This window comes from Ochotona princeps, chromosome 25 (assembly GCF_030435755.1).
Source record: "Ochotona princeps isolate mOchPri1 chromosome 25, mOchPri1.hap1, whole genome shotgun sequence".
NCBI classification, from domain to species: Eukaryota; Metazoa; Chordata; class Mammalia; order Lagomorpha; family Ochotonidae; genus Ochotona; species Ochotona princeps.
Window position 1 is genome coordinate 7095237 of NC_080856.1, and position 22431 is coordinate 7117667.

At 40.7% G+C, this 22431-nt stretch overlaps 3 protein-coding genes across 9 annotated transcripts in view; all 3 read left to right on the forward strand.

The window, feature by feature from the left end:
- CADPS2 (calcium dependent secretion activator 2) overlaps positions 1–22431 on the forward strand; it is a 400665-nt gene that overhangs the window by 119728 nt on the left and 258506 nt on the right. The window lies entirely within an intron of this gene.
- On the forward strand, positions 7040–8288 carry RNF148 (ring finger protein 148). Its single transcript, XM_004592488.4, has one exon. The coding sequence runs from the start codon at positions 7228–7230 to the stop codon at positions 8137–8139; it is 912 nt and encodes a 303-aa protein (XP_004592545.2). The 5' UTR covers positions 7040–7227; the 3' UTR covers positions 8140–8288.
- Positions 10305–11710, forward strand: RNF133 (ring finger protein 133). Its single transcript, XM_012929067.3, has one exon. It carries the CDS (start codon positions 10515–10517, stop codon positions 11652–11654), a length of 1140 nt encoding a protein of 379 aa, XP_012784521.2. The 5' UTR covers positions 10305–10514; the 3' UTR covers positions 11655–11710.

A 22431-nucleotide genomic window follows, 5' to 3' on the forward strand; every position in this document is an offset into this window, starting at 1 on the left:
TTTTGAACAGTAAGTGCTTAAAAAATCAAACGTTTGTCAGACCCTGAGCAAATTTTATTGTGTTAGTATAGAGACAGGAAAAAGGAAATTTTAATAGAGTAAGACAAGATTAATTCTTTACAAGATATTACAATCAAGTGAACACATATATATGCAGATATATAATCATATAAACAGCTCAGCATATACTGTAAGGCAAAATTAAATGACAAATCAATGCAAAAATAATGACATGGAAGCAGGTTGTTTTTGCTAGGAAGATCATAGAAGAGAATGAGATGAGTCTTGAAGCATGAAAAGAATTTTATTAGAAGGACATGGAAGAATAATGTTTTACAGAATTAGAGGAAGAAATAATTTATTGGGCACCTACCAAGTTCTCAAGTGTGATTTACATATGGATATGATCTACACTATCTAATATTCACCATGACTCTAGTAGCAATGTTACTTACCCATCTCATAGGTGAGAAAACTGAGCCTCAATGTGACTTAAATTTAACAGTCTAGAATATATGTGGAGTGTGTTTTTTTAAAGATTTGTATGTATTTGGAAGGACATATCATATAGAGAAGAAGAGAGTATGAAAGAAAGATCTTCTGTCCACTGTTTTACTCCCCAAATGGCCACAGTGGCCAGAGCTGAACCAATCCAAAGCTGGGAGCCAGGACTTTCTTCCAGGTTTGCCATGTGGATGTGTAGGGTTCCAAGGCTTTAGGCCATCCTATGCTGCTTTCCCAGGTCATAAGCAGGGAGTTGGACAGAAAATATAGCAACTGGGTTATGAATCCTAACCAGCGCCCAGGTGTGATGCTGGCAATTGCAGGCGGAAGTTTAGCCTGTTGAGCCTTTGTGCCGACTGAATCTATGTGTGTTTTATCAAACCCATATGATTTTCATGCTCAGATATTATCAGTGAGAGAATGAGACTGGGACATGTTCTGATGATAATTCAAGGGGCACCACATTTATTTTTTAGTATGTTGCCAAGTCCCTGTCTGCTACTCCACTCTAAATGGCTAATTGAAGGGCATATTTTGTGTTGGGCTCAAAGGTACCACCAGATACTGTTCTTTATCTTTTGTTTACTGATCATTACTCAGCAAGTCCTTCTCCTAATGCAAGGACTGCTATGAAATTTCCACCATTGCTTCTCATTGTAGCAATGAAGTGTTTCTGCTCTGTTGATTATCATTCTGTCTTGCAAATGACAGATGATTTGTGTCTGGTTTAGTATTTAACTTGAGAAGACATATGAATTCAAAATGAAGATGGGTATGTAATTTATATTGTTATATCATTAAGGTCTTCAGTTAGATTCCTGATGCTCATGGTTACATTCCAGATGTTCATTTATTCTTGTATTCAAGGCTGGCTATAAGAAATAGTTTCATATTAAATCTGTTGAAGAATTAAAGGTTGAAGTCATATTTCCTAATTATTGTATACTCTTATTAAAACGATCAGCTTTCTGAAGATAAAGCTAGGTGTATTTACTGGGTGGGTCATATTAAAGGTGAGAATGCAGCGGGCAATGTCACTATTGATTTAACTCAACCTTCATGGAGAACCTGTGTGTAGTCGATAATGAGGTAGAAGCTACATATTAAAAATGTGGCAATATGATTTAGCCTCAGTCCACAACAAATTACTAAAGAAACTTTGTAGGAGAAACTGTAAAATGTATTAGCAACAAACAAAACTCACCAGAATTTCCTGGCTCCCAGGACTCGGCACCTGTTTTTTTACTGTAAGTATATAGATGAGCTAAAATCACAGAGGTGCATGTGCTAACATTCTGGAATCTTGTATGCAGCTCTGCTCATCTTTGACTCTTACACCTTTGCCCATCTGTGGATTATCAGTGACCTCAGCCAGGAGAGCTGGATTTCTTCCAAGAGTTTCTCATCCTCTGTCAAGCCAGACTTTTCCATTTCAAAGTGGCAGAGTTCCAGTAAGCTGAGAAGAGGCAAGGACCCCTGAGGCTTAGGCTTGGAGCTGACACACCAACACTTCACTGTAGTCTGGCCAGAGTGAGTCATGATGCCATCCAATCCCCAGGAGCATAGGAGTGAATCTTACTTCCTGATGAAAGAACTTTCCAAGTCCCTTTGCAAGGGGGCTTCAGTGCAAAGAAGGGATTGAGGTCCTTTTGAAATCTGCTTAATACAAAGACAGATTTAGTTTCAGAAAGAGGAACTGAGCATACATAAGGTGTTGTGTATCAACTACTACAAAGGGCCTCTTGGAGGTAAGAGGTCTGTTTTGTTTTTATTATTTTTATTGGAAAACCAGATGTACAGAGTGAAGGAGAGACAGAAACAAAGATCTTCCATATGCTGGTTCACTCCCCAAGAAGCCACAATGGCCAGAGCTGAGCCAGTCCAAAGCCAGGAGCCTGGGGCCTTCTCCAGGTGTCCCATGTGGGTGCAGGTCCCCAAGGCTTTGATATGCCCTGTACTGCTTTCCCAGGCCATAAACAAGGAGCTGGAAGGGAGGTGAGGGCAGCTGGGACATGAACTGGCACCCATAGGTTGATCCTAGGGCATGGAAGGTAAGGACTTCAGCCGCTAGGCTACTGTGATGGGCTCGGACCTAAGAGGTTCTAACAACAAATTAATCTCTTAAGTATCCCGCTATAAAGCCATGCAAGCAAGTAGAGTAATAATCATAGTTTTAATTGCTAAAAAATCCTGGCTAATGACATGATAGTTTAAGCTGTGCTCTCTCACTGTGTGTTGAGTGGGTGTTGGGCCATTTAAGCTGAAGGTTGCAATGCTGGGGCTTCAACGCAGATGCTCCAGCTTGGGCTGTAGCATCACAGTGTGCAGCTTAACCAATGTCCCCAACACCCAGCTGTTGCTGTTACCTCTGCCTATCATAAAAATGAGTACATTTCAGAAAATATTACTGTGTTCAGGCTTTTTTCTGCTACAGGTACAAGAACTTCTTATAACCCTGAATTATCATATTGGTTAATATAAATAAAGATGAAGATTCTGAGTAAATCTGGTGATTTTTCTGTGTGATGACCTTCCTGAACCCTATTTGTGTACTTTGCTCCTATCTCAGAAGCTGACATTCTTGTTTTCCTGAATCTTAAATCCAGTCCCTCTCTGACCTCATACCAAAGTTCAGACTTTCCCTAGGTGTTTCAGGGATGAGTTATCAGTGAGACTGGCTCTGATCCCAGCTTAAAATGGTATAGGAGTTCCTGATTGCTGCTGCATCTTTCTGATAGTGGATGTAGAAATTTCATGAGTCCACATTCCCAGTCCCGCAGCGTTGTTTTTGTGCTCATGCTGGAGTGGCTGCACCTGCTTGAATGCTGTCTGCTGTGGAACGTGTGCGCATACTGAGCTCGGAGAGAAGCTTTCTGACAGTGAATGCCCTGCCTGCAGGTTCTCTCTGCTCCTCTGTCCACTGTCACACACATACGGTTGGAATTTGCTTCAAAAACTTAGATTCCTGTGTGCCTGTGGCCGAGTGAGTAGCTCTCCTGTCATGCTGCTTTGTTTTTGCTGTCCTGTTCCCTTCTTTTCCATAATGTGTACTTGTTTTAGTATGTGGATGTGGAGGTCATTCAGAAGTTTATAGATGTTCTTAAAAATTTATTGTTTGTCTTTTTTCTGGATTGGGGGAAATTATGAGGAAGAGTGTTTTTAGCAGAATTTTTTCCCTCTAATCATTGAATATCTGAGGATATTTTTAATAGGATGTGGAAAATGGAGATAAACGAAGTTTATTTCATCCAATAAAATTTGAAAGCCATTTATAGTTTGTTTCTATAGAGAGACCAGGAAATTTTTGATAACTCCTAATATACATGGATTTCAACATTTGAATGTATTTATACATCTGCTGGAGTATGTAAGGATAGAGACTGTTATGGGGAAAAATTCAGGAGAAAAGACTACATTCCTTTTGAAGATTTACACAACCTCCATTACATATGATCACATATAATTTGCAAGCAAAACTCTATCTTAAAAATTCTCCTTGGAAAGTGTTTGTCATTGGTGTTGTTGGCTGTTCTTCTTGAAGCTCACAATAAGTGAGTTGGAATCAATATTCTGTTTCCCTCAGATCCCATTACAGTGAATTTGTGACTTTCACGTGGAACCCATGTGTTGTGCAGATCCCTAGAAGATTGCATGACCTGGACACCATGACATTGGTTTCTTCTGAAGCCCCTTTGGTTTCCTGCATGCTAGAAAGTCAGTCTGGGCAGTGTAACTTAAGTGTATTTAACTGTTTTCATTTGTCAGAATGGAGGCTCTTATAAATATTTTTCCAAGTAGAGATAAAAAAAAATTGCAGAAGGAATACAGGTCAGTTTGTAAGGTTTGTTTTTCCCTGCTGACCTAATGGTAGCTTATGTATTTCTTGAAACTTTAGTTGAAAGGCAGTATCTACAGGACATACTTAATTTGTTTATAACCTTTTCTCTCTGCCTTCCTCAAGGAAAGGACCATGTGTGTCCCTGTCAGTACTGTGTGTGTAGGGCTTGTGGCATGGCTGTGGTTGGTGGTTATGTGGATATCCTTCCCGTAGGCACAGTTCAGAATTTTAGGGTCCATTGCTGCCCACTTTCCAGTTCGTGTCTTCTCCTCTTGGTGGCACAGCACTGGCATCTTCACTCTCACTGTGCCTGGGTGCTCCTTAGGGAAGGGGTTCTCACAACAGGATAAGTCATGATGAGTTTAAAATTCAGTAATGATTTTTTTTTAATTTCCAGGGATCTGTGAAGCAATAATAGCCATGGGAGGTATTGAGGGAAGTCTGATAAATTTTAGGAAAAAAAAATTCTCCTTCTCTTAAAAAGAGACACGAGATTAAAAAACAAACAAAAATACCCTTGTCTGCTTGCGAATGTTGTCTTGCTATTGATATTTGTTACAGCATCGCCACTTTGGGGATCATGAAGGGAACTAGCATAGGAAGAATGTACAAATAGGGAAAGAGAGGAGGTGGTGGACAGAGTGGGGGTTTTTCAACCATCGTTTCAACTCTCGTAGGGTTTATCAGTTGTCCTTTGCGTACCTGAAAGGTTCACAACATGAAACTTTAACATTTGGCTGTTAATAAATAGGTTGTATATTGTATAAATGCTCTAAAAGAAACAGATTATACTGGAGTCCGTCAAAGTGTCCCTTTTATTCCTTGATTCAACAGTTCTGTTCCCAAGGTAGAAACCCTTGGATCTGGTTCTGATAGAATGTATGTAATTCTACAAGCCAGGAGGATGCCTGTGTGTACCTCTGCTATTGCCATTCCAGGGAAATACAGGGAAAAATAGAGAACACACGGTACCTGTCCTTTTGGGATTGGCTTATTTCATTGCACATGATGGTCTCTAGTTGGGACTATTTGCAAATTGTAGAATCTCATTCTATTCCATGGAATAGATGGACCACATTTTCTTTGTCCACTCCTCTTTTGGTGAGCATCTGGGTTGTTTCCATGTGCCTGCTACTGTGAATTTTGCTGCTGCAAATTATAGGATTACAGATCTCTTTATTATATGCAGATTTCATATCCTTTGGAGATGTTCCCAGAATTGGTATAGCTTCATCATATGGCTGATCAATTTTTTGTTCTCTTAGCACTCTCCATACTGACTTCCATAGTGGTTGTACTGGCCTACACTTCTACCAGCAGTGAGGTAAGATACCTCGTTTCCTCCACATCCATGCCAGCAGGTGTTTTCATAGAGTTCTGAATGTAGGCCAGTCTCACTGGAGTTAGGTGGTATCTCAACGTGATTTTCATTTGTATCTTCCTGATAGCTAGGGAGCCTGAGCATTTTTTCGTATTTCTATTAGCTATTTGAATTTGTTTGTTTGAAAAATGTCTGTTCATTTCCTTTGGCTATTTCTTCACATCGTTGTTTGTTCTGGTGTCACTGAGTTCCTGAAGCTCTTTATAAATCCTGGATATTAGACCACTGTTGGTTGTGTAGTATGAAATGAGTGAATATTTTGAAAAATGTGTAAGTAACCTCCTCAGCTTAGAACTCCAGTGTTTCTCTTGTCATGAGGAAGTAATACAAAAGTGGTTTTTGGCCTTAAACACTGATTTGTTTGCCTTTCTTCCTTCCTCAGCTGTCCTGCCGCCTGCTCTAGTAAGCTCATATTCTTCAAATCCTTTATCCTGCCTTAGAGTTCCTTTCATATCACAGACTTGAAACTCTGTTTCATCCGGTGCCTGAAATCCTGTTCCTCATTGTTTGCTTAAGTCACTCAGATTTATCTTTCAGACTCAGTAAAGATCAGTTTCTTAGAGGCATGCTCTGCCTCCCTTCTCTGAATTTGGTCACCTTGCCATTCTTTTTGTTGGTGCTCAGTGTTGTTACTTCCAAGCACTTATCTCAATTGGCAGTCATAGAAATGTGTGTATTTTTCTCAGTTGTTATCCTTAGTAGACAATGAACAGCACAAGAGTAGAATTATCACCTTTTCTGTTCAATTCTGCTTCCTGTTAAGCATTTGCCCAGCAAATAGTAGATTCTCAGTAGCCATTTCGTTGAATAAATTCAGATTTTCCTTACAAGATGGGATTATATCAGAAAAAACACCTATGTTTATACTTTTTTTGCTTTTTTGAATGCTTATGCTTTAAATGCTAGACCTGAGTGAGAATGATTTTCTCCTACTTCCCAGGGCATGGAAGTTAACATCCAACTGTACACCAGACCTGGCAGATGGCCAGTACATGCACTGGTATCTAAACAGTTTCCATCTTTGTCTTACAGATGGTGGGATGAATAATATAAAGTTATGTGGTTTTCAAAATCTACTTCACTCTAGGGAAGAGATTCAATGCTTTTTAAAATCCTCACCTATTTATTGTTTAGAGGTTACTCACACTAATACACATTTTAACTTACTGCTTAGTAGAATTTTGGCCAATGGGATTTCAGTATGCAGGCACTAAAACAAACTTTTGGATTGGCTTGACTCTCTCTGATGTCATAATTTCTCCATTAGCAAGTCATAATTACTTGAAATCACATTGCACTTACAACTCTTGTTATTTTATTTCATCATAAGAAAGATAATCCTCCAAGAGTAAAAATGCTGAAAGGAGGAAGATTTATTTGATCCACACAGACCATTTCCCTGTACAGGCTTCGGTAATCTCTTGCAAATATTTAAAGCTGGCTTCTTTCTTTTACAACTAATATTTTATTTTTCATATTTGTCAGCGAGTAGACAAATGGAGGAATGACCCTGCTTAGAACTACTGCTTTGACTCATAATTCTGCTTCATCTCGACTGTTAAGGCTTAGCATCTTTCTCCTCCTTAGCCTTCCTGACTCTAAAGGAAAAGCAATATGGACAGCTCATCTGAATTTAACATTTCAGGTGGGAAATCGGATTGTATCAGAACTAGGAGAGAGTGGAGTGTTCGGGAATCATTCTCCTCTGCAAAGGGTAGCTGGTGCAGTGGTACTTCCTGAAGGCTGGAATCAGAATGCTTGTAATCCTTTGACCAATTTCAGCAGGCCTGAACAGGCAGACTCTTGGCTGGCCCTCATTGAAAGAGGGGGCTGTACTTTTACACATAAAATCAATGTGGCAGCAGAAAAGGGAGCAAATGGGGTGATCATCTACAACTATCCAGGTACAGGCAACAAAGTATTCCCCATGTCTCATCACAGAACAGAAAATATAGTTGCAGTGATGATAGGCAACCTAAAAGGCATGGAACTTTTGCACTTGATCCAGAAAGGAGTTTATGTGACAGTCATCATTGAAGTGGGAAGAATGCATATGCCATGGCTGAGCCATCACGTCATGTCTCTGTTTACCTTCCTGGCTGCCACCATTGCCTACCTTGTACTGTACTGTGCCTGGAGACCGAGAGTGCCCAGTTCCTCCGCAAGGAGGCGAAGACAGGAAAACGCTGACATAAAGAAAGCTGTTGGTCAGCTTCAAGTTCGAGTGCTCAAAGAAGGCGATAAGGAACTAGATCCAAACGAAGACAGCTGTGTTGTTTGCTTTGACATATACAAGCCCCAAGATGTAGTACGTATTTTAACCTGCAAACATTTTTTCCATAAGACATGCATTGACCCCTGGCTTTTAGTCCATAGGACTTGCCCCATGTGCAAGTGTGATGTTCTGAAAACTTAAGAAAACTAGAGAATCATCTTAAGATACAACCAGACCTTTCTAAAGACTGCGATTAAGTGAAGGATTTGTTGTAATTCATTTAGAGAGAAAATTTCAACCTCAACTTCTTTATGTAACTACTACAGGGGGCAGATTTTGTGTGTTTTAACAATAAACTCCTTATCATTGCCGATCCATTTGAGTTGTTGTCTTTGTCTTCAGTTTTGTTACTCATTTTTGCTTTTATAAAGAACATTAATATACAATTAATACATCAATAATTATATTCGCATGACTATGATTATGACATAGATACCACAGAGCCATATTTTACAGCTTCCTTTCATAAGTATGGATTCTTATACCCTCTTTCTAAACTTACTTTTTAAAGATCTATTTGCTTTTATTGGAAAGTTAGAGACACAGAAAAACTTATTTTTTGGTAACTGATGAATTATGACTCCGCTCAGGAATCCTCAGTATAGGATTAGATTTTGATTTGATTTTCATGGTTAATTTTGTAAATACTCAGGAAACTTGGTTTCTAAAACTAATGGCTGGGTAGATAATATACTCAAAATAATTATTTTACATAATAATACTTTTTGTCATATAAGTGACAGTATTGCAGGCCCAATTTAGAGCAGAATGGCAGAATTCACCTCTTTGCCAGACCTCTGTATCTCCCCAAGTAACGAGTTAACCAGCTGTAGGGGCGATGTCCTCCTATTACTGACCTTTGTAAATCCTGGTTCCCTTCTCCAAAATCAGGGAAAATGTTTCCCTGTTTAGGACCTTTTGATAATACCATAGAGTGGAAATTTTGCTTCTGTTCTGTATTGTTTATTTTGCCTCTCCTGGAAACATTGATGCAACAGTGAAAGCCTGAAAGATTTGGGGGTTGTTTTGATGATAGTCTGGAAGGTATGTTAAGCCCTTGAGTAATAATTTACTTAACATTTTGTAAATCTACACACTATTGCTACATTTTTTAAAGGGAGTTATGTGAAATTAGTTCAGTGGCCTTTAGGAGAGCTAAACAGACATTGTAAGCTCAAAACTTTATGGCAATTTGCCAGACCCTTAGGGTCCAATGCTTTTTCCAATTCCCTGTCTTAAAGAATCATGTGGTTTCATGTTTACTAAGGAGTACTAGCTCTCTTCATGGTGATGTGTTCCCATATGGATGCAGGCAAAAGACGTTTATTTTGAAGATTGAATCTTTGACTTTGGTGAGTTAACGAGTGACAAAAACCCACTGAAACGTATCTCCCAAGAAAGTGCATGGCACTAGCTGTGGCCCCCATGTGTGACTTCACTTGTTATTTTTATCTTTTGAAATTATATCCTACCATTGATAACAAAGGTAGCAAAAATATAAGCAGGACTAACTGTATATAGGAACTCCCACCAGGGATATTGAATTTGGCAAGAATGTCTGCTAAGGTTACCTTTGAACTTTAACTGTCACTGTTGTCAATGGTTAACTGTAAATGGGACTTCCAAGATTTTATAATCAATGGCTACATCTTTTAAAAATGAATTGGGCTAACCTAAGACTATAATATGTAAGCATCCTTGCCCTTTCTTCCTCCTTCCCTGAAAATCTCGTTAGTCCTCTGTCAGGGTCTGCACAGAAATGAGTTGTCCTAGGCGTTAGTCTTGTCTCTGTTCCTGTCATCCGTTTATATGTATGCACTGTCGGCGTGAGGCCCTCAAAGAAACCAAGAACTTCCACTTCTACAAATTGAAACAAAACCAACACATTTCTGAGCAATGAAAAATGTAGTATAGTGGCTTGCGTGAAATTTAAGCACTTGGATCAGAATGAGGCATTAATGCTGTTAATGCATCATCTCTTTAAATTTTGTCACAGTTCTAGTTTTTACTTATTAATTTTTTTAATTTACTATCCTTTTGGAAATATATTTTTGGAAAGCAGTAACTATCCCATTCTTGAGTCTTCCTTGTATTGAGTTCATGTTTTAGTTTAATGTGCTACCTGCCATGATTATTTGTAATTCAGTGATAAAAATCCATATTATAACATAGAAGTCACCCCTAAAACAGAATTATCAAGCCAATAGGTTTGTAGCTTTTTCTAAGCTCTAATTTGATTGGCTACTTTATCTTTTATGTCATAATCACATCATGCAACAGTAAGTGGTGTACCGCGAGACTTTTCCCAGTGTGAAGTTTTTCTCTCTAGTAAAACATCTGCAACTCATGAGACAGCTCTAATAATTTCTTTTAAAAAAAACATGCTGGAAGATAGTGGATCTTATCTTTACTCCGAAGGCTTTTTTCTCTTCTTTGTATTAAATTGATTGTCAGCAGATGTGGAGGCCACATCTTTTTGCTGAGTTGTTTGCTCACATCACTAGGTGGAGCGAGAGATGAAGCTACTCAAGGATGGGACTTGGAGAAACACCACCATGTCTCCCTGGCTTCTGAAATTCACTTTTCTCTGTCTGTTTAGTCAGTACTCTTGCCGAGCAAGTGCTGTGTGGACTGCCTACATGAACATATCATTTCATGTTGGGAACCGCATGTTGTCAGAGCTGGGGGAGACTGGAGTGTTTGGAAGGAGCTCCACTCTGAAGAAAGTGTCAGGAGTTATAGTGGCACCAGAAGGAAAACCACAAAATGCATGTAATCCCGGAACGAATTTTAGCAGAGCAAAGAACTCCGAGACATGGCTGGCACTCATTGAACGAGGAAGTTGTACTTTCACACAGAAAATCAAGGTGGCCACTGACAAGGGAGCCAGTGGAGTGATCATCTATAACTTCGCAGGAACTGGCAATCAGGTGTTCCCCATGACTCATCAGGCATTTGACAACGTTGTGGTGGTTATGATTGGTAACTTAAAAGGTATGGAAATCTTGCATTTAATCCGGAAGGGAGTTTACGTTACTGTTGCGATTGAGGTGGGGAGAAAACACATCATCTGGATGAATCACTATTTTGTCTCTTTTATGATCGTCGCAACTGCTACCTTAGCATATTTCGTTTTTTATCACATTCGAAGACTGTGGGTAGCAAGGATTCAGAATAGAAGATGGCAACGATTAACAACAGATCTCAAGAGAGCATTTGGACAGCTTCAGCTTAGAGTGTTAAAAGAAGGAGATGAGGAAATAAGTCCAAATGGAGACAGCTGTGTAGTTTGCTTTGAACTCTATAAGCCTAATGATACAGTTCGCATTCTGACTTGTAAACACTTTTTCCACAAGAACTGCATTGACCCCTGGATTCTAACCCATGGGACATGTCCCATGTGCAAGTGTGACATTCTGAAAGCTTTGGGGATTCAAGTGGATATTGAAGATGGAACTGAACCTTTGCAAGTCCTGTTGTCCCGTGAACTGCCTGAAATCCTGTCATCTAGAGAGGAGGAGGCAGATAATGAACTTCCTCCTGCAAGAATGTCCGATAAAGTGACCCCTGCGGAGGAGCACCCTACTTCTCAGAATGATGACCGGCAACCTGATTTAGTTGTGGAGAGCATTCATCCTTCAACCTTGACAGCTTGACCTTTGAGGAAGTGAATTAAACCTGTTTGTCAATTAGGTCCCAATGCTGACAAGCATTCCTGTGTTTCAAGTGTCATTTCTGTGTCCTTTTTGGCTATTTCAGTAATTTTCTACATTGTTTATCAAGCCTTAAAGAAAAAACGAAAAGGCCTAGAATAATTTCTTAAATTTTTGAGCTTTGCTAAATATAACTCATTACCAGTGTTAGATATACATATGTTTATATCCATATACACATGCATGTTAAGGCAAAGGACATTTTTTTCTCATAAGTATTTTTGTGCACATATTAGGCTGTAATGTGTTAAGAAAATTGTTAAAATAGTGTAAGTATCAAGATTGATAAACTATCTTTAGGAAAATAAAGATCTTTCAGTAGTGTTTTAGTACAGTATATTAATTTTGATATCATTGTGCTTTTTTCTTGGCATGAAACATTAGCTGCACAGAATTTTATTACTGCCATTCTTGATGAACAGTTCTGTCCAAGCAGTTTAGACGTTTTGAATGATCTATGTAGAGTAATTTAAAACATGCAGGGACTCTTTAAGTGCCACAGCAGATATTTCAGCATGCGTATTGCTTATTATAATCTCATATTTTTTCATGGTTAATATGAGGATTTTTAAAACTCTATTAATGATACAGTTCTGTAGGTTCAGAAATTTCCTTTCTCATCCTCCCCAATACCTCTGCTCCCACTGATTGCCCCTGTATTGTTACAATAGTGTAGTCCTTCAAAAAGTCACAATCTTTACATGTTCACAATACATAGATATCAATGGCAAAGAATGTTTATGATAATTAGCCATGGATTATTCATTTTCCACCTTCTCAACCTATTCCCTTATTTATTTTCTGCCACTAAATGTTTCAAGTGTGCCAGATTATTTTAGAGACCAGTAGTTTCATACAGCAATGATTATTGCATCTTGGGGTTATGGGTTTTGTGTTATTGTTGACAGTATTTCCAGTGCTGTCACAGTTGTCAGTGATCCAATATGTTTGAATAAACAAATAAGGATAAATAGCTTATTATTAGCCTATTTTAATGTGGAAATTGGTTAATATCCCAATAATATAAAATAATGGAAAATTAATTTTGAAAGTGTTCATCCTAAATCATTTTGACGAGATATTATAATTTTAGTTCAAGGAACTCTAACCTATCTGACAGTAACATTGGAACAGGAATTACTGGAAAACTGTAGAGTACGATAGATTATCTAGTGAAATACAATTTTGGGAAATTTCTCCGTGCTAACAATTCTAGAATTCAGAAACACACAGGATAGACAATAGGTGGCTCTAACTACACCTCCCAGAGACTGCATGCAGGAGGAAGAATTTTCATTCAAGGTGAAGGAGAAGGCACTGCAAAGTCTAGGCCCGTGACCATGTTGGGGCAAGGTTTTGTATGATAGCACACAACCTTATCTGGGAGCTTTTCATGTGTTAGTCCTAAGAGCTGTGTATCAGAACTACTAGAGGTGTTATCAAGGACACTATTTTGAGAGAGTGGTCAGGAGAGTGAAGTCATTTTTCTGAGGGTCCAAGATTCGTGATGATACAGCCACTGTTGAAAGGATCAACCCGTAAGCTGGGATAAACTGCTTTTCTTTGACCACTGTTTTTGGGTCTGCTACTCCACACTGGTTGTTGATGGAGGTGGCTAGATTTCCTCAGGTTTGTCCAGGAAAATGACTGGTGCTGTGGAAACAAGTACAGCTGGTGGTGTTGGCTAATTTGAATCCAGACACACAGGACATGTGGTTGCTCATTCTAGGACTTGGCACACGACCAACTTACTTTTGCTCTACGCATTAACAGTACCTCTGCATTTTATTTCCAAATTTCCTCTGCCTCTTCATTTTTCTTTTCCTTCCCTCCTTTTTCTTTTCTGTGCTCGTCAGTGTCAGCCTTAGACCACGTTCATCTGCTTGTGAGAAGCCAGCCTGTGTCTACTTTCATCTGATGTTTATTGCAGCATGTTTTTGTCTTGGTTTGAGAGAGTGCCGTAGATGTTCTCTAAAGCATTGTTAGAGTCTTTGTTCTTGGTGGGCTGGGAAGGGTTATGTCGTGGAACTTGGAAACTGTTACTGCTGAGTGCTTGCCATGTACCGGGCGGTGGACTAAGTGCTTTTTGTGCCTATAAAAAAGAAGGCATTTTAATCCTTTTCTTTACAATGTTGTAAACAGATCAATAAACCACTTTTATTGTGGGTTTTGTACCTGGAAATGGCATTGCTAAGTCAAATGTTAGATATTATTCATTGTCATAGGTTTTGTTTTTACGTATTCTGCAGGCTGTATCAATTTATCTTGCACTATCAGTGAAGATACAGTGTGCCATAATGATATAGGACTATAACACGAGTTATTTTTGTTACTACCAGTGTTGTAACAGGCTTCCCTGGAATTCTCCTTTTTGTGTATTTTTCCATTCTCTGGTGATACAATTTTGATTCCCTGCCCCCTAATTAGTATGGAGTTCTTGTTATTCTTTTTTCATCATTACTGGGATATATCAGGTTTAATATTTTTACTAGACTGGAGAACATTCAAAAAGTCCCAGTGCATGGGTGGTGCTGCAGGTGGAATAACTTACCATTTACCCACTATGTTTGTTTCATGGGTCAATACACTGATATCCCAGGCTTTTGCTCAGGGATCATTATTAAGTAAGCATCCTGCAGTGTTTTTGGTCATTCTTTCACAATGTTGTGATCCTTTAGGTTTAATGAGTTCTAATGTTGGACTTTTCTGATTGCATCTTAGCTTATTGTATACTTAAGGTGTTCACCATTTCAAAATTCACTAGTTTTTTATGCTGCAAGAAGGAATCGAGTACAGGGGATGAGCTGGGTTTAGGGAAGCATTGAGGCCAAGAGTCTTCATCTATGGATTCTGTGAAAGGCTCGTGTTCATGATAGTTCCATCCTCCCACTCCATTGTTGACTGTTTCGTATTTTTAAAACAAATTTTTCTCTTGGGTTTTTATGTGCGTTGCATTTTCATTTCATGTTAAATGATCAAAAGTAGGGTTAATTTTGTTACATGTAGCAGGAAACGTTTTCATGTACATACCTGGTTTTCTAAAATGCAAGAACTTTGGAAGGTTGGAGGAATTAATGTAATTTAACCTTATGGAAAGAATCTGTTTCACACTGGTACGTGTTAGCTTCGCTTCTCTATAGGCTGCCCACCAGCTCCTCCCCTTTGCATGGCTATGTAGTAGCTTGTTCCACCTTGATCCACAATTCTAATGTGATCTTATCAGACTTCCAAGTTGTGTGTTTCTTGATCATTTCAGGTACTGGTAGTCCTGATTTCTCACTTCTCTGTAGTTTTCACACTCATAATCAGTGTATCTTGCCAAGCGCAGTCATCCGTGGAAACTTCCCAACTCAGTACCTATCTCATTATCCCCTCTCTTAATCTACTGGACTGCTAATCTCTACCACTTCAATGTTGTAGATTCTCTTTCTAGCACAAATTTTATTCCCTACTGTGAATTGTGGTGTTGTAAATATAGGGTTGCAGGTTGCTGTCTTGTATACTGTTTTCATTTCCTTTGCATATATGCCTAAGAGTGGGATAGCTGGGTCATATATTAGATCAGTTTTCACTTACATGAACACTCTCCAAACTAAGGTTGACAGTATCCTCCATTCCCACTGACAGTGAAGCAGGATGCCTATTTCTTTACATTCACGCTAGTGGCTGTTGTTCCTAGAGTTCTGACTGTAGGCCAATCTCACTAGAGTTAGGTTAGAACCTCAGTGTTGTTTGCATTTCCCTAATGGGAGCCTGAACATTTCCCTGATAGGGAGCTTGAGCATTTTTTTCCTATGTCTAGCCATTTGAATTTTTTTAAAATGCTGAATGTCCTTCAGAATTTCTTGTAAGGCTGCTCTGGTGATGGTGAATTCTCAGCTTTTGTTTCTCTCTAGAATATGTCTTTATGTCTTCTTTCAGTTTAAAGGATGTTTACTTAATATAGCATAAGTGGCTGGAATTTTGTTCTTTTAAGACCTTAAATGTATCATTCCACTCTGTTCTGGCATGTAGGGTTTCCACAGAAAACTGATGGTTTATCTAATGAAGTTATCTGTAAAGAAAAAACCAATGTTTCTCTTTCTGTCTTTACAGTTCTCTTTGTCTAATGACTTAATGTAATTGTGCCTTGCATAAGACCTTTTTTGGGCTTAATTTTCTTGGGGTTCTTTGAGCTTTTTGAATCTGGATATCCCTGTATCTTTGAAGATTTGTGGAACTTCAACTTTTTCATTTAGCAGATTTGCAATGCCTTTTTCCTTTTATCTTCAGAAATACCTATGGGATGAACATTTGTTTGTTTAATGGTATTCTGTATTTCTTGTAGAATTTCTCATTCTTTTATTTTATCTGATTGTGTTATAAAATTTTGGTCCTTGAGCTCAGAAGTTTTTTTCTTCCATGTTGTTTATTATGATGTTAAACTTCTCAGTCATGCTTTTTTTTTCACTAGTTGAAGATTTCATCTCCAGAATTTCTATTTAGTTCTTAACAAATTTTATTTCCTTTGAAACATTTTCATTCATATGTATCACTGATTTCTACATTTTGTTTATGAATTTTGTTCTCTTACATCTTTTTGAGTTTCTTTAAAATCATTTTTTAAAATTCAATAGCTGTTAGGTGTCAATCCTTGTTTTTTTCTGTATTGAGGCAGACAACGGTGCCCCCCCCCATTCTGCTTGCAGGTTTGAGTGATATCAGAGCTTGTGGCGCCAATTTTTGAGGCTCTAGGATGGTGTGGTATAGATGGTAGGCAAATCCAACTCGTTCTATGGCTTTTGCTATCAACAGTGCTGGTGCTAGGACTAGAGGAGCTGAACAGAACCGTGTTCTGTCCTATAGAACATACTGGGTATACTGTGGATTTTGCCATATGAGGGTATGTGTTCATAAAAATAGTATAGTTTCCTTCCCATGTCTAGCAGGTAAATTCCAGTAACACCAAGACTTCCAGAATGAATAGTTAAGGTAATGGTGTTGCAAGGTATGACGGGGTCATTACCTGGATCCCCAGGGTGACAGAAGATGCCTTTTTTTAAAGTGAGGCAGGGGGGTTGATTGTTATGTTTAACCCAGAACTTAGGGTGAAACCCCATCCCAAATCACGTAGAGGATGTGTCAGAACAAAAGTGCTACAGCCCTTCTGAAGAAGTTCCTGTCTTCACCATCTCGTTAGAAATTGTCTTTTTTTTTTTAAGTTGTTTTTCAACATTGTAATCTGATTGTGTGACTTCTTGGCTGCCTTAAGTCTTTTTTTGTGGCAGAAAAGGGCTCCCCAATTCTTGATCCCTAAATTCTTCTTCCTCCTGCTCTTGTCATGTTCTTTCTCTCCCTAATTCTGTGCTCTGCTTCAGCACTCATGGAAGCAGCTAGATCCAAGCCAGGAGCAAGGAGCTTCCTCTGGGTTTCCCAAATGGGCACAGTATCTCCAGGCATTTGGCTCTCCTCTGCTGCCTTCTGCAGGCTGTAAGCAGGGATCTGGATCAGAAGTGGAGCAGCCAGGACATGAACTGGTGCCCTTACAAGATCTGGGTGCTTGCAGGTAGAGGATTAGCAAGTTAAGCCACCACATTGGCCCCTGCCATTAGAGATTTATTCCACCAAGTGCCATGGAATTACTTGCTTCTAGACTAATTTTCTAGTTTTCATTTCTCTACTGGAAATCATGCTTACTACTTGATTTTGATACTTTTGAGTCAGAGTAGCCACTTAGTACTAAAGGTGTGTTTTCTGTTACCTGATTCTGATCACGTCTTTGCTTCTGTTAACAAATCCTGTGTTAATCTCTTTATTCCCTTTTGTATCCCTGTAAAGCAATTCTCCTAAACCTTGGCTTCACATCAGAATCACCTGGAGAGCATTAAAAGACTCCCAGACTGTTTTCAAGACATCTGGACTGGGATGCAGCCATTAGTATTTTTTAAAGTTAACCAAGGGATTGCAATGCTCAAACAAAACAAAACACAACCATAGGACCATTCTAAAAAGTTCTTACATTAAACAGAAGACACAATTTCATCCTTAGTATCCTCCAGTTTGTCTTGTTTCCACTTTACAAAGAGTTAAATTTCATGGAAAGTAATTGAGAAAGGCTTTTGGGACTATGAAGGAATGGTGAAACATTTAAGGAAAAAGTTTGAAATAAAATTGCTGATTTGGGAAGCAGGGCATTCTAGTGTAAGAATATTGTGAACCTGCGTGTTTTACAAAAAAAAAAAATGTTGATTGTCAAGTACAATTTTTCAGGAAACTTGAAAGCAGATGTGGCACTCAAACAGCTATTGCATTAAATCAGGAACAATACGATGGAAATAAGAGCTAACAGAGTGATAAAGGAATTAATGGGCCATCTCCAGGAGAACCTCTTCTTTGGTTATTTTTTTCTTGTTAGGAATTTTTTTACTTCATTTTTCAGTGACCCAGGCTAACAGTGATTTCAGAAGTCCTGTATACCCTTAATCTTCTTGTTTAGTTCATCTCCGGGTTAACAACACATCGTGTATAGGAAGAGTTAGGGAAGAGTGATAACCCCTTTGGATTCTAGCTTGAGCCACTAGGTTACGATGATTCCGTTCAGTAAGATGCAAAATGGCAGGTGAAACAAGCTTGGAGTGGAAAAGTTTACCTACTGAGTCTGCAAAGTTTGAAGATGCTGTGAGCGGCGTCAGTGCATAGCTGAAATTACAGGTCTATACTCTGGTAAAATAGATAAATATGAAAATGTAGCAGATGATTTCATTCTTGATAAGTATGAAATTGTGATCAGCTAGACAGAACTCACTCTAGTTATTTGCATTAGTGGTGTTTTTGAAATTCTGTAACTTTTAATGTTATTATTTTGAAACCCCTACATTTCAGTCCATTTTTAAAGTTCAGGCATAAAAGCAGGTTACCTCTCAAAAACAGCACATACTCTGTCTTTCTTTGTCTTTCTTTCTGTCTGCGTGCGTGTGTGCCTGCCTGCCTGCCTGCCTGCCTTCCTTCCTTCAGGTAGCCTGCACTCAAGGGTTCTCATCCACATCATTGGTAACTTTTCTCAGGTCTTATTGCGGAATGGCCATGCCAAAAATTTTAGGAGCCTCTGGTCTAACCAGCAAATAAATCTTCTAGTCGATTCTTGCCATGCTCAAGTTTAACATTTAATGTTTACGGGTGAAAGGCATCTTTTCATTGGAAAAAAATCCTACTTATATTTGAGTCAGATCTTAAAAAAAAAAAGGTTTTATCTATTTTTGTTGGGAAGTCAGATATACAGAGGAGAAAACCGAGAGGAAGATCTACATCCGCTGATCCGCTCCCAGAGTGGCCACAACGGCCAGAAATAAGCCGATCCAGGAGCTTCTTCCGGGTCTCCCACCTGAGTGCAGGGTCCCAAGCCTTTCGGTCATCCTTTTTTTTTTTTTTAAAGATTTATTTATTTTTATTACAAAGTCAGATATACAGAGAGAGGAGGAGAGATAGAGAGTAAGATCTTCCATCCGATGATTCACTCCCCAAGTGAGCCACAACGGCTGGTGCTGTGCCGATTAGATCCAAAGCCGGGAACCAGCAAACTCTTCCAGGTCTCCCACATGGGTGCAGGGTACCAAAGCTTTGGGCCGTCCTTGACTGCTTTCCCAGGCCACAAGCAGGGAGCTGGATTGGAAGTGGAGCTGCCGGGAATTAGAGCCGGCACCCATATGGGATCCCGGGGCATTCAAGGTGAGGGCTTTTAGCTGCTAGGCCATGCTGCTGGGCCCTGGTTCATCCTTGACTGCTTTCTCAGACTGGGGAGCGGGGTCTCTGGGATACAAACCAGTGTCCATATGGGATCCCGGTGCATGCACAACGAGGACTTTAGCTTCTAGGTTGCTGTGCTGGGCCTGAGTCAGATTGTTTTTAACTAGGATAATTTACACAGTGGTCTTCAAAATGAAGGTAGTTGCAAATCTTAATATATTTCTATGCAAATAGTATTTGCTATTACTATTTTAATTTGTAATAAGATACATTGAGGCATATTGTTTTCTGGCATTGGTCTCTGAAATTTATCTGTACAAATATTTGCTTGTGCCTCTACTCCATGAAACTCAGCTGCAGAATGGTGCCAACCCCGCAGGCGCATTCGCAGTCCCCCCCCAGACCCAGGGGGGGCAACAGAGCCCCCAGGTTAGCAGCCATGGGGGCCGCCTCAGAGCTGGACTAGAGTTCGAGCTCCGCCCTGCTCCCGTTAGTTGGGATCGGGCAACTCGGGTGAGTTCCATTCACCAAACCCACAGCAGGGAGGCTGAGGGCGAGTCCTCAGTTCTGGGTGGCCAGTGCACCAAGTGGTGCCAGGCTCTGCCTGCTGGCCACCCGGCGGCGAGCTCAGAGATTTTTACGATTGGAAAGCTATTTGGGGACACCCATCAATAGGCCCAACTTTGGTATAGGGGAGACAGGATTCCTCGCAGTGCCCAGGAACAGAGGCTTGAATCTCTGGGACAACACACCCACCGCCCTCGTTGGATGGTGAATAGAACACAGGTCAAGCCGAGTTGGGCCATTTCACCTGCTACTCTGCTTGAATCAAGGATGCGAAGCCACAATGTCTAAGGCTGAGGCTAGGACAAATGAGGGACTGCAACAAGCTGAGTCAGAGCAACCACTGGCAGGCATATGATCTATGGCTAGTAACAGGCCCAGTCTGGGAGCCAAAGGGATACCCTGACTGGGTTGAGGCTCCCTCCAAGGGGAACGTGTGCGGGAATGGGGGCTGTGTCCTAACCTAGAAATAGTTGTAGTCTCCCAAGGCACTAGTGTGGGCTGGGATTGGATGCACCGGACTGTGCCGGACTCCAACACCGTCTGGTGTCCTGGATGACCAGGGTAAACATGAGACTGGCTAGGCTAGGTCTCGACCCCCCACTGAGCCACAGCTGGGCTGAAATATCCTATAACAAGAAACTGAATGGGGTGAAAGCCAGCCAGGTTAAGCCACTGTTCCTGCTTGGACAGGAGGTGAACTGAGAAGAGCTGGCTCAAAAACCCCCTGCCTGGTATGCACATAACTTGGCAAAGGGAGAGGCTCAGAAGAAGGTGTCTGGGCAACTCCTCTGGCAAGATATAGACCCTACAGGTCAGCGCAAGAAGCACAATAGGAAACAGCCCAGAATAGGCCATGGAAAATTTCCCACGGGCATACATTTGGCACGGGACAGGGGCAGACCAGGCTGAATCAGTGCGTGTTGTCCACTGGCATATCCAAACACCAGAACAGAGTGTGGGTTGGGCCGGGTTTGGTTGCGACAAAACCAGCGTACAATGTGGAATGTCAGGGCGAGGTTACTGGTACTAGATTTGACTACAGAGCCCAACCAGCACTCGTGAGAACCAGGAGGGGCAGAGCCGGCATGGGAATTTAGGGGCTGGTCCCCTCACTGGATAGCTACTCCCACTGGAGAGCGTGGGCTGGTTTGGGGTCAGACCACATTAAGCAGGGCTACAACACCTGTGTGCCGCATGGGAACTAGACCAGGGAAAAGCCAGACTGAGCAAATTATCCCCTACTGGGGCAAGCATAAATTAGAATGGATGAGGGGTGTAAGGACTTAGCTGCTACACCAGCTGGCAGAAGCTGGCTCTGGGGACTGATTCTGTCAAGTCAAATCATGGAACCACCAGAAAAATGCATAAACCGGGACAGTGAACGACCCAGGAGGGAAACAATGGGTTCCCCCCTCCTGGGTCACTGCTCCCGCGGGAGGACATGATAACTTGGAAGGGGGCTGGGGTGGCTAGACAGAGAGGAACTCAACAACATCTGTGGGGGCTGGATGGCCGAGCTGGTTAGTCAGAACTAAGCTTTAAAACCCAGGGACAAATACAAGAGCTAAATGGGATGTGGGACAGACTGGACTAGTCTGCTATACACACAGGCAAACCAGGATAGGGGGCGGGCCTGGTGGGGGTTATTGTGGGTCACCCAGACTAGGCCGCAGCCCCCACTGGCTGACGCAAGTGCCGAGTACGTGCTAGGCAGAACCAACCTAGTCTGCAACACCCACTGGTTCCAGAGCAACTCGGGTCTGAAAACAAACCAGCCCAGGAATTGCACCTACAAGCTGATTGTGGCGATGACCAGCTGGACTCAGAACCCTAACCAAGAAAAGACAGAAGACAGAACGGGTCAATCAACCATCTCAGATATATGTTGGCAGCGAAAACCAGGCGAATGAAGACTCTATGATGGACAGTGTCAACCAGTGAACTCTACAACGACCTCATCGAACTGGGAGTGGCGAGACTGGCAGTGATTCATATCTAGAGAAATATTAAAACCACTAGGGGTTGATCGCAGCTAAATAGTCTCCCCAAGAAGCTGTACATTCCATCTGGACAATGAGCAGCTGGACTATGTGCTTAACATCTGTTTGCAAGGGAAGAATCTTGATTGAATTTGAACTGTAATGCTGCAACGGGGTGGGGGGGGTTCACCGTGGGGGAGGAGCATGGGGAGGGGTGGGGGGGAACCCCAGAGCCTATGAAACTGTCACATAATGCAAAATAGTTAATAAAAGAACCAAATATTTGCTTGTTTCCTATGACAATACTGGCTCCTTCATTTTTTGTTTTCTGAGTTCAAGAGGCAAAGTGACAGTCAGATGGCTATCATTATTGGTTCACTTTTGAAATGCCTGCGATGATCAGATTTGGTTCAGGGCCAGAGCTAGAAGCTGGGAACTCAATCCAGGTCTAC